A 23,281-nucleotide genomic window follows, 5' to 3' on the forward strand; every position below is an offset into this window, starting at 1 on the left:
GCGCTGGAAGTCGTGGCTGGGCGCCAGCGTGCGGCACTTGTGTGCACCTTCATTGTAAACTGGTTTCGAATTGGACGCTGTATGTCGTCCACCAGACGCATCCGGTGTGCGACCCCCTTAAGGAAGAACCAGCCTATAGCTGGCAAGGTCAAGAAAAGGTTCTAATCATCTAAATCCATGTGCACTGACCTGCTTTTTGAGCTTCAAAAAAAGTGTGATGAAAGAAACAAACACAGTAACTGTAGTCAACTTCATTTAGTGCTTTAAAACCACAACAGTTTGTACCAACTCCCCAACACCTGTAAGTCTTACCCGGGACCATGGGACACTAATTAGGGGTCTAAGTTCGGGAACATTCACTTTATGTTTAATTAATACAATCTCACCAAAATGTGCATCTGGAGATTTAAATAGTTCAGCTTACCTTCAAGATCATCAACATCACCCAGACCAAGCTCTTCCATTAAATCTGTTGAACAGAAATGAAGTACAAGGTTAAAGAGAAATAGACCTAACTGCTTCAAAGAAATTCATTTTTCTAACATTTGGAATCATGAGGCTGAGGAACAATCCAGTTTACCTGTCTTTCTATCAGTATCTCCTTCAAGCTTGCTCAAAACAGACAGTGGTTCCCATTTTGCCTTCTCAGTCTGCCAGAGGGGGAAAAAAAACATTGTTATAGAAATGGACCACCATTTCATACATTTTCTACAGCATTAAATTGCTGAAACATACCTCTTTCTGTGCAGCAGCATCATCATTATCCACATCTTTGCCATCACTGTCATTGCAACCTCCATTACCATCATTATCGTTCTTTACAACTGCAAGACAAGACATATATCATATGTTTGGCTGAGACAGAACAGGAAACATTTGCTGGACAAGACAGAACAATGTTCTGATGCAATTGAATGAGTTTGCATGGTAGTTTGCCGTATGCAGCCAGAGCACTGTAAATAGCTTTCCCATGCAATTGAGCTCATGGTTAATTAGCATGAAGATGCATGATTAGGCAAAGGACAAGCATTTAGTTTTCCCTGTTCTGGTTTCAGTGGGACACAAGTTCAGCATTAGTTTAGAATGTTGAGAGGTGTCATAGTCACTCATCTCAAAAGAAGTATTTGCAAATATCATTTGAGCCAAAACAGCAAGGGCCACAGAGGCACAAGAAAGGCAAGCAGAACTTGTGACCCTCTAAAGGCCAAAATACATGGGACACGGATGCGGCGCGACACGTCTGCCGCAGAATGCCCGCAACAGAGCGCGTCCGTTATAATCAACTGAAGCTGCTACACGGACCACGGAAGCCACGGCTATGCGGTCCTCAAACACGTAAAAACTCCATAGAACTGTGTAAAAAACGAGTACAATCTGTTTAAAAATCATTAAAATAAATACCTCATTGTACCAGAGGCAATGTGACGCAGCAGAGCAACCTTGTGGGTGTTTTTACATTGCACATAAAAAAAATCAATCAAATCAATGTGTATCCATGATCCTGTAGTTAAACCGATCTAGTTAATTAATTCAGTACCAGTTAATATCGCCTACACTTCCAAACCCTGCATAACCAACTGCATTATCACTTGGCAAAACTCAAAAAACAGTGAATCCGATCATCTATGTGGCAGCAACCACGCGCTACAAAGACGGAGTCTGTGTAGCAGGTAAAAAACCCTGCTCCGCCCCGCCTACGGGACGCGTCGCGTCCGTGTCCCATGTATTTCAGCCGTAAGACCCAAAATTGGGAATATGGGATTCAAGGATAGCAGTCAGGAAGGAGTATGTTTCATGCATTCTCTTATAGTGATCATGAGGTGATGGTCAGTCCTCTGGGATGGTTAACATGCTGTTCTTCAGGCCTATGAGGCAAGACAAACACTCATACCCACTCCCTGGCTGCCTCTTGGCCTGCCTACACTCCTCCGAGGCTCTAGAATTGCCATCGTATTGCTTCCTTCCCCTCTTAAAAAGGAGGGAATATAAAACAAGTCTACAAAAGAAATGTAACATACTGTTGGAAAATCTGTTTGACTGATGGAAATCACAGTGCTTATTTTAATTGAGAACACAACACTTGCAGACATGAACCATTACTCACAGACTCAGTACATGCATTAATACATTAATGCACATTATTCTATGATACTGTTTCTGCAGCATGGAATGGTGCCTGGAATGATTTTATAGAAAGCAAAGCTATAATGGCTGTCATCAGTTCTTTTGCTTTGACATATCCAAAAAAGGATTAACAATGAAGTGTGAATTACCTTCTTTATTCTGCTCTTCAACAATGGACATCTCTTTTTGAACTTGAGCATGAGAGCTTCGTTCCCCATCATGTGGCTTGTTGGGGTTTTCAGAGTGGGACTGAAAGAGAAAAAATAGTCTATGAGGACAGGTATAACAGACATCTGATCCTTCAAGGTATTCCAAAACACCTTACTGTACCTCAGAGTCCCATGAATCCTGCTCTTCCTCTCCCTTCTCCAGACCCAACTCAGAAAGGAAATCTATGGATGAGATTTCAACAGATGTTGATTAATTAAGCTGTTGTTCTGGAGTGTATCTGGTTGATGCAGGTTTACGCTTAATTTGAACGGTAACGGTCCTCACAGTCACAAAGTGTGACTGTGGCAGAGGGTCACAATGAGGTTTGGCAGACCCTCAGACATAGCGTGCACAACTAGACAAATGTAACTACATGACAGGGGCTGCACACACTGTAGATACGTTGATTGGCTTGTCAGAGTAGTGAAAACACTACCTCACATCCCTTCTGGCACTACAGCCATCCAAGATGGATTGATTTGAAGAGAGATTAGCAGAGCTCTAGCAATTACAAAAAAAAAAATCCTGGCAAGAAATCACCAAAATTCTGCAATTCAATACTGAAGAATGTACCAGAAAGTAGAAAAAACGTAGCGACAGATTTGTTAAAAGAAACTAAACAAAAGCAGCACATGCTCTGCACACCTAGGTGCAATCCTTCGGCACAATGCTAAATGATGGAGTCTCTGAACTATAAACAAGTGGTATGCGCGTGAGACGCACTTGTTTATAGTGCCAGCACCAGGGCACGTTATTGTAATGACTAGAATGACCTATACATTGAGATCTTGACAATGGTACATTTCTATTGACCTTTATTTATATGGTGCACATGTGGCTGTTTTATGTTTAGACCATCCATTATGAATAGAAAAGTCTATATTTCAGGATTTGCTTCTTACCCCTTTGCCTATCTTTTGAGACTTCTGTCTCTGGAACAGGAGTAGCAGCAATGGGGGAGTCTCCTTCATCTACTTCGGCCTGATCATTTTCATCTGTGAAGTCTCCTTCGTCTTCCCCATCTTCATCTCTCTCCTCCTCTTCGTCATCATCATCATCATCATCATCCTCCTCCTCCTCAATGGAATCTTCTTTTTTCTGTATAAAGAAGAAATGTGGTTTATTCACAATGAAATATTCTCAAAACCCAGTTACCTACTTACAGAAGCAGTCCAAATTACGACTTTGGCAGAACTGGAGTGTTTACAAAGGCCTTATTAAGAATAACTAGACTACATCACAGACACTGCTACACTATATACCTACAAACTACCTGTTGTATTCCACCACACAAAGCCTGTTTTACCTCAGTCACAAGCTCTTCAATGTTTCTGAGCTCTGGACCTTCCTTGCCCGTGCTCTCTAGCTCAACATATGAATCTACATCAACATCATCAATGTCAGTTTGAGGTAACTCCTCGTCAGAATATCCACCACTGTTGGACTCATGGCACTGACCAACAGCAACATCATCTTTGGTGGGTGGGCTGGATAATTTCACTTCCTTTGCTGGTTCTTCATCGAGGTCATCTAATGAGGCCGTTTGGGGGACAATGCCACCTTTATCACATAGTGGAACATATGCAGTTAATCTAGGCTCACGTTCTTCGTCTGACTTGTCGCCTTCACATAGGTATCCATCAAGAGTGTTGTCAGAATCATCTCCCACATTAGGCACTTTGATCGTGGCATTGGCAAAATCGTACTGCAGCATTTGGTCCTGGCTGTCAGAATCCTCACTTTTCTCCTCATCTTTGATGAGATTCTCTTTCTTATCATCAAACAGCTTTTCTTCCTCCAGTCCGTTATATTCTGCAGACTCATCATCTCCATCAATCATTGATACGGGAACCTTCTCGTCATCTTCATCTCCCTCCATGTCAACCTTTTGAGAGATATCTACGTCAGTTTCTTCATCTAACTTCTTGTCCATTGCACTTGTGGGTCTAGACACTAGTGATGGCAAATTTGTTGGTGTAGAAGGCCTGCTATTTGTCTTAGGTACAGGGGAAGCTGCAGTGGGTGTATACATGTGTGGTGAATTTTCTGCTTTGTTTTGAATGGGAGAGATAGGCTTTTCTGGCTCATCACTTTCATCTTCTTCATCATCATCATCATCATCATCATCCCAACTACCATCATCATCATCATCATCTTTCTGATTATCTAATTTTCCTCCTATTTCTGGAGATAGAGAACTGGGTTCAAGACCATCATTATCTAGTATCTGGATACTGGTTGTCTTTTTGTCCTCAAGTTCTGGTGACACTGCAGGGGAGGCATCAACATTTTCTTCATCTTCATCTTCCCAAGAGTCATCAGAACACTGCTGCTCTCCAGCCTGGTTTGTTGACGATACAATATTCATACTAGTAAATGGTGATGACACTTCTACTTCTACTGAACCAATAACCTCTAACACTTCACCTTTGGTGGAGGAGGCACCAACTTTTTGATCATCATTATCTGAGGAAGAATCCCACTCTGATTTTGACTGATCTACCTTTGATTTAGCTGATCTGTTTTTTGAGTGAGGAGTGCTTGGTGAAGAGACTTCCAAAGAGGACTTTGGTTCACCTACCTTTGGCTTAGGTGAGATGCTTTTTGAGCGAGGTATCACTGATGATGAAGAATCCCACAAGGACTCCAGGTTGTCTTCATTTGGTTTAGGTGATATACTTTTTGACTGAAGAGTCGTTGCTCCTGGCAACAAATCTGATGCTTGAGCATCACCTTTCTGATCAGGAGTATCTGTTTTTACCTTATCCTCTTCTGAAGCACAGTTGTCACTGTCATTTTCCTCTAATGGGGAGCCCAATGAGGACCTGCGTTTTCCTACTTTAGAAGTCTTTTCATGTGATTCATTATCAGCATCTTTAGCATCTAAAGAACCATCTGAATTTTCCTCAGATACCATATTGCTTCGGTTGGCTAGTACTGTGTTGCGACCAAATCCCCCCTTTTGATTACCCTCATCATCATCATCACTGTCATTCCACATTGTATCAACATTGTCTGGTTTATCACTCCAGGAGTCTGTATCTAGGTCGTCGTCATCCTTTTTCTTCTCTTTATCAAAATCCTCCGCAACCTTGCTAGGTGAATGAGTTTGGGTGCTATGTCTGGAAGTCATGAGGCCTGCAGTAGAACCTAGGTCTGAAATTATTTTTTGATCTGATAGCCATTTACCTTCCTTCCCACAGCTTTCATCTTCATCAGATAATTTAGATTCTACCCGAATGGCTGACACAACACAGTCATCCTCTATATCTAGTGTCACCGGCATACCATAGTTTGATATCCCAGCTGAACTGATGTTCTCATTATTTTGAGTCTCTGTATTGGTCGCACTCTCTGGAGCCTCTACTTTCTCAGCTATACCTACAAGACTAGGACCAGTTACTTTGTCAGTACCAGGTACATTTTGAGTATTGCCACTGTCAATAATCTTAAGGTCACCAGTGGCAGACAGTTTTTGTATATCTTCTATTCCAACGGTGTTGTCCGGGACTGAGGCCACAGCATTATCGTCATCCTCTTCCTCCTCACATTCTTGCTCCTCTTCATCTTCTTCCTCATCCTCCTCTTCATCATCATCATCATCCTCGTCCTCCTCATCATCATCATCTTCCTCCTCCTCCTCCTCATCATCATCTTCCTCATCATCATCATCATCATCATCATCATCTTCATCTTCTTCCTCAGAGTCTTCTCCTTCTGGGCTTCCCTCTGGAGAGTCTGATTTTGCTTTACTACTTGAAGGCTGCTCTGAAGGCTCACTTTTCCTCAGCTCAGCTCCATGGTCTGCTTGTTTTAAGTATTAAGGACAAAAATAGAAGAAAAGAAGGAGACAAAGATGTCACAGAAATACAACTGGTACGGTTTCAACATAGTTATTTTACCTTTTTGTAGTTTGGGAGAGGGACAGAAGTCATCTGGGGAGCTTTGGAAAAGGAAGCAGGGGAGGGGGCTACTAGGTGCTGTGGAGCTTTGCTGGATGGTAAAGCCTTGGGGAGGGATGGGATTCTCAGGACTCTATCCTCACTCTCAGGCTCAGACTCTGTGCCGCTCAAGGATCTGTCCGGTTGTGCAGAAGCTACAGGGGAGGCAGGGGTCAAAGATAACTACCAACAACCACAAACTATGGAGGGACACCAACAAGTGAACGAGGTTAAAAAAAAATTACCAGCATCCTCTCCATTCTTAGAGGCAATCAGTTTCCTTAGGTTTACCTTCTGTGGTTTCTGAAAAAACAACAGAACAAATAAGGGTCAGAATTGACTTCAGAAAAAACAATATTCGTAAGAATAAATGTGTAACAATCACCTTTGGGATTAAATCTGATTCATCATCATCTTCTGACGATGGCCAATCATCAGCAGCACTTTTTGAAGCCCTGAGCAGGTAAGAAGAATGACATGAACTGGGAAGTCACATAGTTGTTGACTGTTAAGTTTCAGATATTGAAAAGAAATGTGCTCACCGACTTAGTGACTCTGATTGAGAATTGTCCTCAGTATCTGCAACACAACAGAGGAACTTGGTGTTGTCAGTTGTCAGTTTTTATACACCTCAATCCTCTTTAGTCAAGACTTATCCACATTGGAACCAATTTCAGAGAGGTTCATGTTGCACGATTATATTTATGCTATCAAATGTTGGGTCCGAAACATAGGTTAGCATCTTAAAAAGTGCACAAAGTGCAATCCACAAAACACTATCAAATCAGCATGACAAAATCAGACATTTCCTCAAGACAGGAGGTGGGTAAGTATGCAGCCTTGGTAACGGTTAATCATCTTTACTGGAGAAAAAACATTGAATGCATAATTCCCTTTGAATTATACAAGTGCAGCATATTTTTAATTTACGTTAAGAGACAAAGATAAGCCCTGAACAACTTGAATTTGTCTGATTTTGCTGTCAAAGCTATATCTATGCATAGTAATACCTCTCCCTGCTTCATTTGCTCCATGCTCTAGATCCAGTCAAGTGGTATTGCATGAGGGATAAATGAAATAATCAAGGTCAATTATGAACAGACACAATAATGATACAGTACTAGGTTAGACTGATAATATCCTCGTACCACTTGTTTATTATGATGCAATGAAAACCCATCTTCCTACCATCTTTGTCAGTGGCTGGTCCTCCCAGAGAGAAGCCTGCTTCAACATCTTGGGAAGGACTGCCCAACAGCATTTTTTTCTTCTTTTTACTTGGGACTTGATGTGAGAGGGAGGGCATGGCGTTCCTCTTGGTACCATGCTCGATGATGAGGTGGGAACAACTAAAAGGGAGTCAAAAGAGAGTCATGAGACTGAAAATGTCACCAAGACAAATTCCTGTACATTTATTGTACTTGTACTAAGTGATTCTGATTGTGATATGCTAAAAGCCAAAGGAGATGTGGATATTACGTATACAGCAATCCTCTAGGTCAGGGGTGTCAACCCATCTGTCATAGAGGGCCGAGAGTATGCAGTGTTATATTCCAACTAAAGACTCCACCGGGTGATTTCACTGATTAGCTCCACCTCTCTGGTTGAAAGTGTGCTAATCAGTGAAAATCACTTGAGTGGATTTGATACACCTGAGTGGATTTGATAATCCACTCAGGTGGATCCAAGGATGCCAAGTTGATACTTGTGACCTTGTGGAGAATGTTCTTCCCAAGTTGTCTCTTGAACAAACTTCACATGAACGTAAGCACAGAGATGCATAATTACAGTTTGAGATGGACTGTGTGATTAATTTAGACACGCAGCTGTTAACTTTCCCAGCTGTTTCAACTGGCTCTGTACTAGGGCTGGGCGATAAATCGATTTTATCAATTAATTCAAATTTATGGTTTAGGACGATGTTTAAAAATGAAAATCGAGATTCACTTTAACCTGGGTAAATACGCCACGGATTGCTCTCTGTCAATCAAGCCCCAACGCTTCCCTGAGCTTGTGAGGAGCTCGTTTGGAAGTGGTTCGGTTTTGCAACATCCGACGTCGAGCGAAGCACTGTCTGTTGTAAAGTTTGTCTAAAGTCTGTGGCAACTAAAGGTAGCAGCACGACAAATTTATTCCAGCATATCCAACTGAGGCAGCAGCCGAGTGGGAGAAGTGTGTGGCACTGCGAGATGCACAAGCTAGCGGCAGCCCCCAAACAGCTGCTAAAAAGCAGGTAACATTAGCAACATGGAGGATAGAAGAACGCATACTGAGAAAGACCCCTGGTATAGTGTTTGGTTGGAACAAAACCTGCATACTCTCGGCCCTCCATGGCACATGGTTCGACACCCCTGCTCTAGGTGAATATATGAGCAAGTAAAAGAAACAGCTTACGCATGATGCCCATTCATCACTGCATGGTCGTCAGATGACCATCCTTTGGTATCCTTTAGTGTAATGTCTGCGTCAAACTGTAAGAGCAGCCGCAACATATTGATTTGTCCATTGCCAGCAGCTATCATCAATGGGGACCTAAAGGCGAAATAAATGACAGCAACATGACCTAGTGTAAACTGACAAGTCAACAAAATTAAGGTCATTCTACATGTATCACAAATGTGCCATTGTTTTGCAGTGACCTTTGCCCCTGGTCCTTAAAATTCACATCAGCACCCTCCTTAAGGAGAAACTCAGCCATCTCCGCATGGTTCTCACGGACTGCCACAGTCAAGGGGGTGAAACCCTCCTAAAAATCAGATCAAAATCAATATCCTCTTTCAGTGCACAGCCTTCATCAGAATAGCAACACCTCAATGTTAATATATGATCCAGTGCCCGATATCAAACAACGCTGTAGCATTTTAACATGTTAAAAAACAACAATTATTATCGTGTATAGTTATGATGTAACTGTGCTCCTGTCTTTAGCTTCATGCTCTCGCTATTCTAAACCTATAGGAGATAAGCCTACTCCCCACGGCTTTGCTAATATGTTTCTTTCAGTGTGTATTAGCTGTGCTACTGCAGACGGTCCCAGTATGTGGCCTGAGGCCGCAAGGGTTACCTTGTTCTGGGCGTTGATGTCAGCCTCATGCTCAAGGAGCAGCATGGCAGTGGAGATGGCAGGGATGTTTGCGGCCAAGTGCAGGGCTGTGTTCCCATTGATGTCCACCAGGTTTGGCTCGGCATGATTCTCCAGCAGTATGCTCACACAGCGCTCATACTGGCCCTGCACCGCCTGCCAATGTGGAGAATTAACAAGAGTGTGGGGACAAGGCTCTAAACAAGACATGCATTAAGAAATTGGCCAACCATGCTCATCACCAATACATTTTACTTTAAAAGCGTTGCTCTCTCCATCTAGGACTCTCATCATCCAGGATTACCTTCATCAAGGCGGATCTATTTTGATTGTCGCATAGGTTAAGCTTGGCTTTGCTCTCAACGAGGAACTGAACCACTTCAACATGTCCACTGGCACAGGCAATATGAAGCGCTGTTCTGTAAAAGGAAAAAAGGATGATAATTTTCTCACATGCAAGCATTCTAATTCACACTCTTGTACTGACCAGACATAATGAGCCAATTCAAAGCTGACACAAAAAATAATTTAATACAATTAATAATAATTACCATTAGAATACTACTTTTAAAACAATAAAAAAAAAAAACCAATAATACCATTTACTGTGCCCAACATCTGTGATTTCCTTCTAGAAAATATGCAAGGAATAGTGATAAGAATGCAAGTTATAGTAGAAAGTGTGTTTTAGAATATGTCAGACTTCATTTTTTGAATGGGTCAATGAATGGTTACCTGAATATTTAACTAGTTCGGACAATTTCGGCTCTTGGGGATTTTGAATTAGTGAAGTCCTACTGTAGTTTCTAAGGAACAGATGCCTCACTATTGTTTCACTATAACAAGCCACTCTGTAAATTGGCTCAAGCACTCCACTAACACCACTCAATTTCGTCTGCCACATACTACTGGTAAAAGGTAACTAGATCCTACCTTGAAACACAAGTAGAAAAGAAATAACGGAGGTGTCGCATCCATTTTACTTGGCATTTAAAACATGAGTTGACAGTATGAAATACTGGATACCAGTTACCATAACTCTTGTTCTGGGATTTTGGGCTTTAGGATACTCAGCTTATGTGAAAAATGTCCATAATGAGGACTATTGAACAGAAGCTGCTAAAAATATACACACTGATGTAATAGTGGATAAATGAGACGTTCTACAGATAGTGTTCAGAGAGATAAAGATAAGAGCATTGGAGTGATGAAGTGATGGTGGCATGATATAAAACAATTCATGGACTGCAATAATGAGTAATATCACAGAGGGCAATCAATCCAGCAAGGAGTAACAAGCACTGTTCCTACTATCCCATTTACCTGTTCTCCTTGTCAAGCTGATTGATGTCATTCTTCTTGGCAAGCTGCTTCAGCTTTGCCACATCACCCACTGAGGCAGCCTTATGAACCTTCCCGAGGTCCTTTTCTTTCAGTTCATAGCCAACAGAGAGCACACTCCCATTGTCGGGGGTGCTGGAGGGGAATTTCTTTTTCTTAGTGAAGTTGAATATCTTCTTCATTGTAGAAAGCAGCACAGCAGACAGCGACGCGACCGCATTGCTTTTGCACCGTCACTACCTGCTTCTCAGCTGCTGCTGGAGGATCACCACAGGCGTCTCTCCCATCCCTAAAAATAAGACGTGTAAAGCGGATTAGCCACTCAGTAAAACCGCGTTGAGAGACTTGCAGGCTTGCTAGATATTTCTTTGAGATTAATAGGCGACATCATCATTCAAACACATTTGATAAAAAAGTAACGCTAAACCAGCGCCTGGCATATCAATCAACTGGACACGTTAGGAAACACTGATACTTTTCACCTCATTACTTTAACTGTTAGCTGACTAAACACTGATGCCGATTAGCGATCAAGCTAACGGTAGCGTTACAGTTAACGCTAAGCAACGTTTACCCTCATTTGACCATACCTTTGCTGGAAACCGGGGCATACTCTATAACGTTAGTGTCTACGACTTAAAATGTACTATGTTGTCGTTGCATTACTACAGCGATTTTGTAAACTAGCATAGAAATTAAACATAACCCAAGCTTATAGGTCAGCTAGTGAGCGTTGTTACATGAACATATATCTTGTGCCTTGTTACCATGGCAACTGACTGCACAAATGGTTGGCTACCGTAACCATCTGACGTTATGTTGATGTTGACAGTTACCTTGATGTCATATTTTTCTCCTCTATCATTAACTATTGATTGATGCACTCAACAGTTTCTGGTATTATCTTGTCCAGGAAAAAGTAAACATGGTGGTCAATGCCAAAAATCTGCTTATAGTTGCGATCATTTGTTGCCTAGCAACATTACCTAGCTAACGATTTCAATGGCATAAGTTAGTAGATGGCTCCGTGCTGCGCCACCCACGTCGTCACTTCACAAACGATGCAAACCGCCATATTTGAATTGAATTTGTAGCAGAGCCGAACAGAGCAGCTGTTGTCGCTATCACGTTGAAATAGCATGGGTAGTATGCAAGACTTAATTCAGCAACAGTAATAGATATTGTTCTGACAGAAGTCGTTAGCTAACGTCGTTAGCTCAGGCAAACTAAACGCAGCTAACTCAAAGCTAATTAGCAAACGTTACATACTGGACAGCGGAGACAGCAATTATTTAGGTAAGCGATAACTACAAAATGAAGGGTGTAGCAAGCCTCTTAACGTTATGCGAGCATCCAGGAAAGACAACGTGTAATAGCTACTTAAGTTAGCTCAATAAACCGAGACACAAACCTGTTGATGATCCGAACCCTATCAGGCAGTTGAAGCTAACGAGTACACAACTCAGAAGAACTTGCTGGCTGTGTCTTCTGCGAACCAATCAGAAACCAGTTCTATGAAACAACTCCTTCCACTGACCAATAGACGACTTCAGTGTAAAAGGTTGGTTGGTTTACAATGGCTCTGGTTTACAGTACAGTTGTTTCACGTCTTCTTGTGCATTGGCAAAATTTTGCCACTTGATGGTGACATCTGTCTTGAAATCATAGTTGGCTCTGCCCATAAGGACTGCAGTTTTAAAAGGCCCAGCAGTTCCCAACATTGGGTCTGGTCACCCCAAGGGGTTCTCCAAACATTTCAGGAGAATTTAGACCCTATAGGCACACAGCATACTGAAGAGCACCACATGTGAGAGGCTTTGACGTAAACTAAAGACAGTGGAGTGGAAGAAAAGAAGATAATTTCTGTGGGTTATGTTTTTATGTTGAGGGCTAAAATCTTATTTTGTAGCATAATTTGTGCTTTTGCTCAACCATTATGGGGGAATAAGATTTATCAGGTTGAAGGATATTGGAGAGGAAATCCAGTTTGTTTTCATATGACTCAGATGGTTCTTTTGGCATCATTGAGGGGTCTGGAACTTTTTTTCTAGTGCCCAGTAATTTAGTTTTTACCTCCTATAACTAGATTTTATTGCCTTGTAATAGGAGCCACATCTCTTGCTGGCTTGAATTGTGTTTGTTGCTTGGCTTGTTACAATCTGTTTCAGTTAACAGTGTGCAGCATGTGAGGAGCAGCAGTCAAACAAGTATGTGTTCCTACAGAGACTCTAAAAACTACCAACATGGTTTTGGAAATATTCAGCCAATACCAATATGGAAGATCACAATTTGTGCCCTTGACCATGTTTATTGACCTAAACCTCAGCCTAAAATATCATGTTGAAGGTTTTTCCTGCAGGGAGACATCTTTAGTTTCCTTGACAAAAATAAAATTCTCTCTTTTTATTTAAGGTGACATGTAGCAATGGTAATTGTTATTTAAAGGATATACATTTGAGTCATAATGGATCCAACTGAATTGCTTAAGTGTTTTTCACAATTGCATAACCTTCGCATTGCCTTCAGTAGGTGCTTAGAGGGTGTTCAGTTATTTTTTTAAATTGTGATCTGAGACGGTCTTGAACGACTAGGCAGCCCTTCCACAATGGTATCACTGTTACTACAGAACTAAATCAATTAAATTCACCTTTTTTTTAGACTACTGTCTTGCCACATGACCATCTGAACATGATAAAACAAGAACAATCCTTTGAGAGATGTTTTTTTTTCTTGTTCCCCACACTGAATAAGTTTTTGATATCATGGAATCTCTGAAGGCATGTTGATGATCCTCCACATGCTGATGATCCTACCTTTGGATGATAATAATCCAAGTGTTTAGCTCTTGTGTTATGCAAGTTTACACGATGGATTGCTTACTCCCACAGCTGAACGTGCGACATTACACAGGACACTAATCCCTTTTCCTCTGTATGCATATATTTACCTTGGATACCAAGTCACCCAATGTCATGCAACAGTAATTTTATAGTAGCTGACTGAGACTCTTGCTACCATAGCAAGATATTTAAACTGTAGGCCTGACGGGATGAATGCAGAGTAAGTTAAAAATGTGACTGCAGTACACTTGTCCACTAACTGTATTTAAGACAATGTCAACTAGCTGTAACTGTAGCAGGATGTGAACTAGTAGCCACCCCTGGGTGGCTTTGTTCAGCACTCTTTGAATATCATAGCTTGTAATGGGAGAACAAAATGCAGGCAAATTGAGAAAAGCACAGAGCATACTGTGACACAAATCATTAGTTTGGCCCTGAGCTATTTTACCTCCACTAGAGCACAGCAGCTCAAAATTGCTTTCTGCTGCAGCAGGAATACACATAACAGCTGTGTGAGAGAATTATGATCTATAAAAACATCAAGCCTATCATGCCTTGGTATTACAAAGGAATGGTAGATTGCCTCATAGGAGTAAATTGATATGTGTTATGCTTACGAGAAATGCTGTATGTATGCCTGCATAAGACAAAAAGAGACAATTTTTCATGCATAGCTTATGATTCCATTGATTCAATGAGGAGACACATGAGAATAAAAAGTGCCTCACCTCTGAAAGACTTTCAGAAAAAAGGCACGTAATGAAAATTTCATCGGTTAGCCAACAACACAGTCTGTGTGAACACATCCCAAGTATGGTACATTTGTCATAAGACCTCAATACAACAGACAACAGCCACATGAATGAAGTAAGGCATTGGTGAATATCTGTGCATTTGAGAATGGCTAATTATTTGGCTCTTGTTTTGTAATGCCAGGTGCCTTTGACATCCTCCCAAACCAATGGGATTCTAATGAGGATGTGGGCAGATGTGGTCAGACTGCTATACCTAATTGGGGTAGAGGTAAAGCTCATTAATGGACAATGGCAATAACGGTTCATTTGGTTTCAATGAAATGCTCTTCCAGCAATGTTAATGATAACTTGATTGGGTAAGATAATATAATTTAACATGCAATTACTACTGAGGATATTACCACCGAACAATGTGCTTTGGATGATGGACAGATAATGACTTTCTCACTCTCAGTTATGAATAGACTTAATCTCAGATAAACACAGCTCTGAAATGATGTGTGCTTGAATACCAATAATGCTCCTTCGAACCAAGTTTTTGGTTGGAATTGTGAATCAATATTACATAGAGGTTTTACTTGAATGCTTCATGGGATTATAAAGCCCCAGTCTGTGATCACTGTTGAGAGCAGGGGGTTATTTCCCTCTAAACTAGGCTTAATTCAGTAAGTCTGACTAGTTTCTCGGATAATTCCATTTCACAAGCCAAGCTACGTTACCATGGTAATTGACGCTATGAGCCAAACCTGGTCGGGAGCAGGTTTAACTTGGCTAAGTCTGATTTAACAGCAAAGACTGGATGTGCTTTGACTTTATTGCTGCATAATGTGTTCTTTGATTTGTTGCTCTTTTTGTTTCATATTTTCCATGTACTATGTATTTCATGATACTTAAAATGTGTACTATTCCAATGGTTTATAATGTTTTCATAGGAATGACAAAGGGAAATGTAGTATCCGAGGCACCCGTCGCCCTCCCACACACACTCTGTTGCCTCCAAATTGAGTCTAAAGTCTTATGGCTTTGTGAGAGGATGTCAGGACAGGTAGCGTTGTAATATTATTGTTATTGTCATAACCAAACTATACCGCAATTAAATTTTCATCTTGAAGGACATATATATATATCGCAGATCAGGCCTTTAAGGGATGAACGATGGAGTTATGAGAGGCTACATTCAAAGTCAACATTCAATAATAATTCATGCCACAGATGTCTTCAGTTGCTGGAATTTGTAAAGTTTTCCAGCCAGGGATCAATGAGTCAGGTCAACATTTTCAGTTCAAGTAGCAGGCATCTGTGAACTGTGAGCCCTCACCCTCTCTATATGACAGTACACTGTCAAGGCGGCAGGCAGTCATATCATACCTAAAATCAAATCAATTGACAAGGATGGAAGAATAGGTTAATTTGACTCTGCAACAGCTTGACTACAGCCATATAAAACATTTATTATGATTCTATGTTCACAGAGAATCTCTTGTCAAAAACAATACAGTTTTCTCAAGTGGTTCTTTCCCAGAATTTCTTTGGTAGTATTTTGAAGTTCTGGAATTTGGAAAAGAAAATTCCTCTGTGAGTCTAAGTCATCTCAAGTAATCCAGGTAGATTAGTTGCAAAACATACTGTACTGTACTTTAAAGTCCTCAGTTGTCTTTAACAGATGTGTTGGCCATAGTTCATTTAGACCTTTCACAGTATCAGTCTTGATATTACATGTTGTGACACGTTCTTTGTCAAGTCAGAGAAAGGCTTATCTCTGCAGTAAATCCCAAATAAATCCATCTTTAAATCACAGTGCTTTAGAGGGAGAGCACTGCCAAGACTCATGCGCTATGAATGAGAGAACCACCTTAACTTGAAAGCTTGTTCTTACATATTCCCTTACACCAGGGGTTAGCCCCTAGTTGATTCATCATCTATTCAGTTGTCAAGGTTTTATTCAGTTAAGGCTTTTTTAGTTTGTCTCTAGCATCACAACAATACTTACAAATTTATATTGGTTCTCTTTGATAAACTAGATCTGAGGGTCAATTTGCATAAAGGCTCTAACCAGGATCTTTGCCAAAATAGGGGGAAGGAGTCTTATTGTTTGTAAATTCTCAGAGCATGACAGGAGAATCTACGGTAAGAATGAAGGTCATCTACTTATTCCGCTGTTTGTTTACAGAAAATATGTTCTGAAATTCATCAGGTAATACAGTATTTGAAAAACATAAATTCTGTCCTCAGAAAATGCACTATTTTATAAGCAAATGTCTTCAGATGACTCCTACCTTCATCTTCAGCCCATACTGTGCCTAACTTTCATGCCAGCAGTCAATATGGGACAGTGGGTGTCGTTGTTTTTGAATGGTAGATATCTAATTTTGGACACACACGCACGCACGCACGCACGCACGCACGCACGCACGCACGCACGCACGCACGCACGCACGCACGCACACACACACACACACACACACACACACACACAAGGGACAAGGTGAGCTGTTTTCGCCTTCCCTTACGTCTCTGTCACATCTCTGAGGCTTTTGTCTCACCTCTTAAAACCAACTGAGTCCTGCCTTCTCATTGCAGGTCCACTAACTCCATTTTCACCCCTCCAGCTCCCCGTGTTTCACCACCGGCCATGCTCTCAAATTGAAGAGCGCTTGTTTCAAAGCCACCCTGCTTAGACCCTGGAATTACAGCTTATGTTATTTTTTTGTTGTTTTCAGAAGTCCATTGGTGTCACGTCTACCTTAACTGAAGGTTTGTGATTTGTAGGCATGAAAGCCAGTGTCAATACCTCTTCTGGGATAATACATTCTATACAGAGAGCATGACGCTGCTCTAGAAGAGGTAAATATTCTGCCGTGTGTCGAGTTCAGAGAGAAGGACCCACCTGGGGGTTTTTGAAAGTACCACTGAGTTTAGATTGCAGCAATTGCAAACTGGCAGCGGTAAGTGGAGGTATACACACACACACACACACACACACACACACACACACACAGGGAACACATATGACTTCTGCATGAGGTCTTTTATAGTGCTGCGAGGTGCACAGCACTGTTTTTTATGTGTGAACAAACAACTGATTCACTGCCACTCCCTGACTGTGTTTGTCTGGCCTGCTTTTTGTCTCACATAGCCAAGGAAGAGGTTTGAAGAAAAGAGTGTATCTTACTGCCTGATTTATCTCAGAAAGATATCAGAAGGTAAATGCATCAGTGTGGTTTTTGCAATAATGCCATCATGTTAGGGCTACAGTAAACCAAACAGAGAGTGCAGAAGGAATGAAATCTTGCAGAATCATCTATTCTATCATTCTATTAATCTATTCTAATCATCTACCATGATGGAAACAAGTGCAGGACTTGTGTGTGCGATCCGTGCTATGTTTTTTTCTTCACGTGCATGCATGAGGGTTTTTAAATTGGTAAAATAAATAGACCAACGTGAACGAGCTGCTCCATTCAGCTGCCGATGTTTACAGCAGCAGCTTTTACTGTAACTTAGTACCGTTCCGTCCTGTTGACACCGTGGTGTGAACGTGCACGTTTGCCTGTCAGCACACTACCACATCGATGGGCCAGAGTGTCTCCTCACAAGCCTCAGCTCTTTCTCACAAGGAGCTCATCAACACCTCATCAAAACGACTGACAGTCAACAAATGGCCCCTCTACAAGGGCCGTGAAAGGTGTTAGTGGTAATGGGGGATAGGAAGCTTGGGAAAGAAAAACAACATACACATGCAGGATGAGAACCTTTTCAGCAATTCTGAGCTATCACACTCTGGGAGAGCGTATAGGAGCCAGATGGTGGATGGTGGATGGTGGATGGTGGATGGTGGATGGTGGAGGCAGGCAGCGAGAACAAGCAATGCAGGAAGTGGAGGCATGGTTGTTGTTTTAGTGGGGGAGTACCTCACACCCATCACTGACTCAGTGGTAGATTACACATGAACAAATGTATCTCAACATGCAGGATTGATTATGCACCAACATTGGGCCAAATAGTTTGGTTCAATGGTATGACTATGTAATAATAACTATATTGAACTTATCAAAACAACAACAACAAAACAGTTACAAAGTGCTTCACAGGATAAAGGACAGAAATAAGAGATAAAACATGATATAATAATGACATACAATGACATATTATGTCATTATATGTCATTATCATGTTTGTGGATGTATGTTTCACCTGAGATCTAGATAGGTTTTTTGAGTAAGTGAAGATGCACTCCTCTGCAATATTTGTTATCATTGCAACATATTTAGTCTATTGACAATAGAATAAATATTCATGAGATGCTGATCACCCTTTATGAATTATGTGAAAGGGTGATTCTCTTTTAAAGCCCCCTTTTTGTAATTCTTTCTTTATTTGAGAAAATCAAGAACTTACACAATTTTACTTTCAGTCCTTGTACAGAAATGAAGATTATAGTAATCACAGCTGTATCCTGTATGCTTCCTCCCCTTTTGTCCCATATAGAAACATAGAGAAATTTGTACACATGGAGGGAGCCCACCTTCCTTCAAGTCTCCCTTTTTTAAAACAGAAAAATAAAAATGTATAATATTATGTTTTCATATGCCCCGTGATGCAAGTAAGCAACCGATGACTAGACTATGTGCCCAACATTTCCATGATGGTACTTGAGTCTGAGTAAGTAAGATTAAATTGGAAGTTGGGAACTGAACTGGAGCACAATATTCCCATGGAGTCATGTTTTGGTCCGAGGCGATTGGGTTTTAAACAGGAAGTCAATAATGTCCCTTATCTGAGCCATCTGGTGTTTTCCCATCCGAGAGCTGATGTCAAATTAGAATGGCATCTTAAGGTAATTAAAACAACACAAGTGGCTTTAGAGTTAAGGCTACTGTGCATTTAGGGCAGGATGGGACTACGCATTGAGGAAGTTCACGTAGAAATATCCCCTTCCACATATTGTCTCTTATTGCTCTCCCTCTGACCCTGAGAGTGCATGGGAGGATATACTATGAATACTTATGTATACGACATGTAGTGAAATTCAGGCCAAGGATTTATCCAGGGCAATTCTAGCCCTTTCCCTTGCAGGAATACATTTCCTAAAGTGCTAAAAACAGCTTTTTTTGCACACTGTTGCTAATTCTGTCTGTGCCCCAGGGGAAACCTGAAGGGTCGAGGGGCTCACGGGCTTGTCGTCCATCACAGATGCATCACGGCTTACTGGATCATAGGTGGTGTGGCTTTGTACAACTGAGTACAAAAGGGGAAAGGTTTGAGGTGAGTCACCACTAGCATCTATCTAACCAGCTTTGTGATTATGTTTATTTTTCAGTTATGTTGCCTAATCAGATGAACGTTTACAGCTTAATGTTGAGACTGAAACCTCAATATTGTGTTCAGTTCAGTCCATGATGGCTACAGGTGGGGATACACTTTTGTCTTTTTTTTTTTTTACACAATTTATGTTCAATGTAAATGGGAATCCCTTCTGGCAGCAGGCACCACATTCAGCCGCAGGACTAAAAATCTATTCATATATTTCCTGGCAACAACATTTTTCTATGTAATTAAAGTATGGAGAAGAAAATTAGGATAACTCGCATCCAATGTTGTTTGGCCAGGTGTGTAGAAATATAGATAAGGCATCTAGGGATGAAGAAATTACCAGACACTTCTCTTGTAATATGCATCCATACTCTGATGAAGGTCCATGCAGACCAAATAAAAGAATTTGTGTATATTTCGAGAGCTGTGCGCAGGAATTTCTTCATCCCTAATTAAAGCAACCACACTGAGGCTGGGGCACAAACACACACAGTTGCCCAAAAAGTTGCCGTGAATCACTGCCTTAAAAGAAGATATGACAGCCATTTCATAATTTGTTTCTCCTGAAGAGAATTGGGACATGATGTTGAGCATGTGCAGAACTAAAGCGTGATAAACACTGCTGAAATTAGCCAAGCTCTTACTTCACACCTGTTTGCACAGTGGAGTGTGAGACCCCGTGGGATTTTGAGGTGGTTTGGATTTAGTGTGTAGCCAACTTTTCAACCTTTAAACAATTTTTCATTGGTGGCATGTTGTTACATTTTGTTGTTGTTGTTTGTTGTTCTGCAAATAATTATTATTTAATGAGTTACTATAGTTTTCAAATATTATTTTTCTCATTTTACAGCAAGTGATTTAAAAGGATGAATACAAACCGCTTAATTCTTGGTTAAATTGAATGTGTTCTGTCAAACATGCCGTATTACAAGAGTTGGTGACAATGCAGTAATTTCTTAGAGCAGAGGTGTACATTTTCTTCCTTGCCTGCATACTTGGAGCAAGAGGCAATCAAACTGCACTCCCAAGATAAGTCCCAATGGTGCAAAGCTCATTTTCTGACAAAAAATGGAGCAATTCAAAACTGCATTTACATAACAAAACAAACTGATGTGGCAGTGTGCATTTGAAATTGCAATGTGTCCGCATAATTGGATAAAGTTCACTCGGCATATCAATTTGAAATGCTGCCAAAAGAACTTTGCAGTACAGTATTAACAAACTGCAGCTAGGAAATATGACTTGGAAGATTTGACTAAAGGAGATTGCTGATGATTAGAAGATTAGTGGTTACTGATCCATGGTATTTAAGAATTTAGATAATGGTATACTCCTATGATCTAAGACACTTAAATCAATAGTGAACATAAACAACTATCTCCCAAAGCTAGAAAGCAGAGAACCAAGACTCTATACTCTGTGATGTTTTCAAGGTGTACGACCTGGAGCTGATCCATTGACAATGGATAAAAGACTGACTTTAAGCTTTTACACCCACAAGAGTTTCATTTTATAGCAGGGATATCCATTATAAACCAGAAAATTATCTAATTCACTAGGAAATCCCCATTATTTATTCCACAGACAAATTTGTGTGCATTGGCAGGGAACAGAAGTGAATGTTCACTCATACAAATTGAATTGTCCTAAGGCATGGAAAAATATATATTTGAGCAGCTGAAAATCAGCGGTATTCACATTTAATGGAGACTGGCCACTCCACCCACACATCACTTTGACTAAATGTAAACTACCTTGCTACTGAATGGTAATTAGCGTCAAATGTATGGTTCCCACTGCTGCTGAAATCTGCACAAGTTAGACATTGAACCTAAAGCTGCTCCAAGAACACTTGAACAAAGAGAATACAGTATATAAAGAAAAGAGTCCACAGGCAGTACAAGTCACTGGAACATTTGTAATTATGTATGTAGTTTCTATAAGTACAGGACTGCACTGTCAGCATCCATGATATGTGACCTCACCAATAAATATTAAACTTTTTCCATCTGCTTAATGCATAATGATGATTAGTGTGCTTTGCTCTGACAAGCTGACATGCTGAGATGAAGGACTGCCCCTAGTCATGAATATTAATGAGTATCATATTCACAGGTATAAATTAGGTTCTGATTAACAGCAGATGTAAAAAGGGCCATTCACAAGATTGGTTCCTATGGAGGATGATAATGTGGAGGGAGATTTTTTTGTTTTTGTTTTGATTCATTGATTAGTCTTCAAAATACTGTGACTAATAGTTGAATACATTTTTTTTTCTAGTTGGGGAAAGCTCACTGGACATAACGATAAAGACTGGAATTGGGAAACAATGATTTATGCAGCCAGGGGTTGGGGGTTGGGAAAAGGTCATGCTTACTAAGCAGAAATGGTGTTATGCTGAAACGATTGATGGTGTTTACAACATGTTACTGAGCTATCTCCATTGTGCTTTAGGAGGTTGTCCAAAGAGTGATAGGAACCAGCAACAACATTGGCTGCAGAATTAGCAGATGCTTTCAACCACTTTGAACCTCTTTAGACCAGTTCCTAACTGGAACATTGCGACCTAAGCTTTATTTTTTTCCTACAGTGAATCTATTTATGTGCACATGAAATTCCATAACTTTTTTCATTTGTGTAATCACTCCTTTTATGAGAGTACATGACATTTTGTTCAAATGGTGGATATCTAATTTTGGAATTTGTTCCTTTCATTTGACCTAAAATAAACAGGTCATGATTATCTTGTTCCCTAAGTATTATAACAAATAGCAATACCTGTGTATCCCTGGCACTCTGGTGTGCTCCAGCAAAAAATTTAGAATAACTCAAGTAAGTAGACAGAAAATATGTGTGACCGGCAGACACATTTTTACAATTTAGAATTCTCTCGCCCTGATACTTACAGGCTTAGTGAAAACGTGGGAGTAACATAAGAACTCTTATTCTATTCTGTCCCTAGGTGGCTGATATGTGGCACGTGTGTGTGTGTGTGTGTGTGTGTGCGTGGGCGTGTGGTGGTGGGTATTCTGTTAGAAGCCTTGAGTGTAGTCAAGGTGCTAAAGTGACTAAACTACTGAAGTGAGTGCAGATGAAGGACTGGTTCCTGGTTTCAGGATGTTGACACAGGCAGCGGGGGACAGCAGTGTCAGCTAATAAAGCCTCTGTTTGTTCCATGCAGCAAGCTACCCCCACCACGCCCCGCCCTCCCACCCCCCACCTCCATGCTGTGCAGGCAGGCTTTTGCTATGGGCAGCATCACATCTTGCGTGTACCTCTGGTTTGGCACGTACAAGCTGTTAAAGGGAATCGTCACAAATGTGAGTTGTGTATGGCTATTTTGGAACATGTTGATTTTACAGGAGAGGATCACTTTGTTCCTTGTATGTGGTATTTCATTGTTTCATGTAAACATGACAGTAATATGCTGCCCTTGTTAGGTGGAATGTATAATTTGTTTATGAGAATCACTTAAAGGTCTTTGCTTTTCTTTGATAAACTTCATTCCTCTCTACTGAACAAGGCACAGAGTTCTAACCACATTAAAAACCAGCAACATTATCTTATTTTTTTATGGGAAAAAATATGTGCACTTACCTGACAGAAGCAGGGTGACCAACCTGAGTGAAGTAAGACAAAGCAGGCAATAGTAACATGAGCAAAAATAACTATATT

At 40.8% G+C, this 23,281-nt stretch overlaps 1 protein-coding gene across 1 annotated transcript in view; it reads right to left on the minus strand.

The window, feature by feature from the left end:
* The window catches only part of ankrd26 (ankyrin repeat domain containing 26), a 32,092-nt gene extending 21,212 nt beyond the window's left edge, over positions 1-10,880 (minus strand). The window contains exons 1-18 of the mRNA XM_071522674.1: positions 10,681-10,880; positions 9,662-9,776; positions 9,340-9,513; positions 8,915-9,021; positions 8,670-8,807; positions 7,464-7,624; positions 7,286-7,312; positions 6,818-6,854; positions 6,661-6,730; positions 6,521-6,578; positions 6,237-6,430; positions 3,237-3,432; positions 2,455-2,516; positions 2,274-2,373; positions 1,892-1,996; positions 736-824; positions 581-650; positions 425-469 (exon numbers count right to left, since the gene is read on the minus strand). Of these exons, the coding sequence (XP_071378775.1) occupies positions 425-469; positions 581-650; positions 736-824; positions 1,892-1,996; positions 2,274-2,373; positions 2,455-2,516; positions 3,237-3,432; positions 6,237-6,430; positions 6,521-6,578; positions 6,661-6,730; positions 6,818-6,854; positions 7,286-7,312; positions 7,464-7,624; positions 8,670-8,807; positions 8,915-9,021; positions 9,340-9,513; positions 9,662-9,776; positions 10,681-10,880 (1,948 nt within the window). The remainder of the gene's footprint in view (positions 1-424; positions 470-580; positions 651-735; positions 825-1,891; positions 1,997-2,273; positions 2,374-2,454; positions 2,517-3,236; positions 3,433-6,236; positions 6,431-6,520; positions 6,579-6,660; positions 6,731-6,817; positions 6,855-7,285; positions 7,313-7,463; positions 7,625-8,669; positions 8,808-8,914; positions 9,022-9,339; positions 9,514-9,661; positions 9,777-10,680) is intronic.
* Positions 10,881-23,281: the final 12,401 nt, after the last annotated feature.

The sequence above is a fragment of the Centroberyx affinis genome, unplaced genomic scaffold (assembly GCF_046629955.1).
Source record: "Centroberyx affinis isolate AG114_WGS23_722 - 3 ecotype Tasmania unplaced genomic scaffold, CSIRO-AGI_Caff_v1 ptg001013l_1, whole genome shotgun sequence".
NCBI lineage: Eukaryota > Metazoa > Chordata > Actinopteri > Beryciformes > Berycidae > Centroberyx > Centroberyx affinis.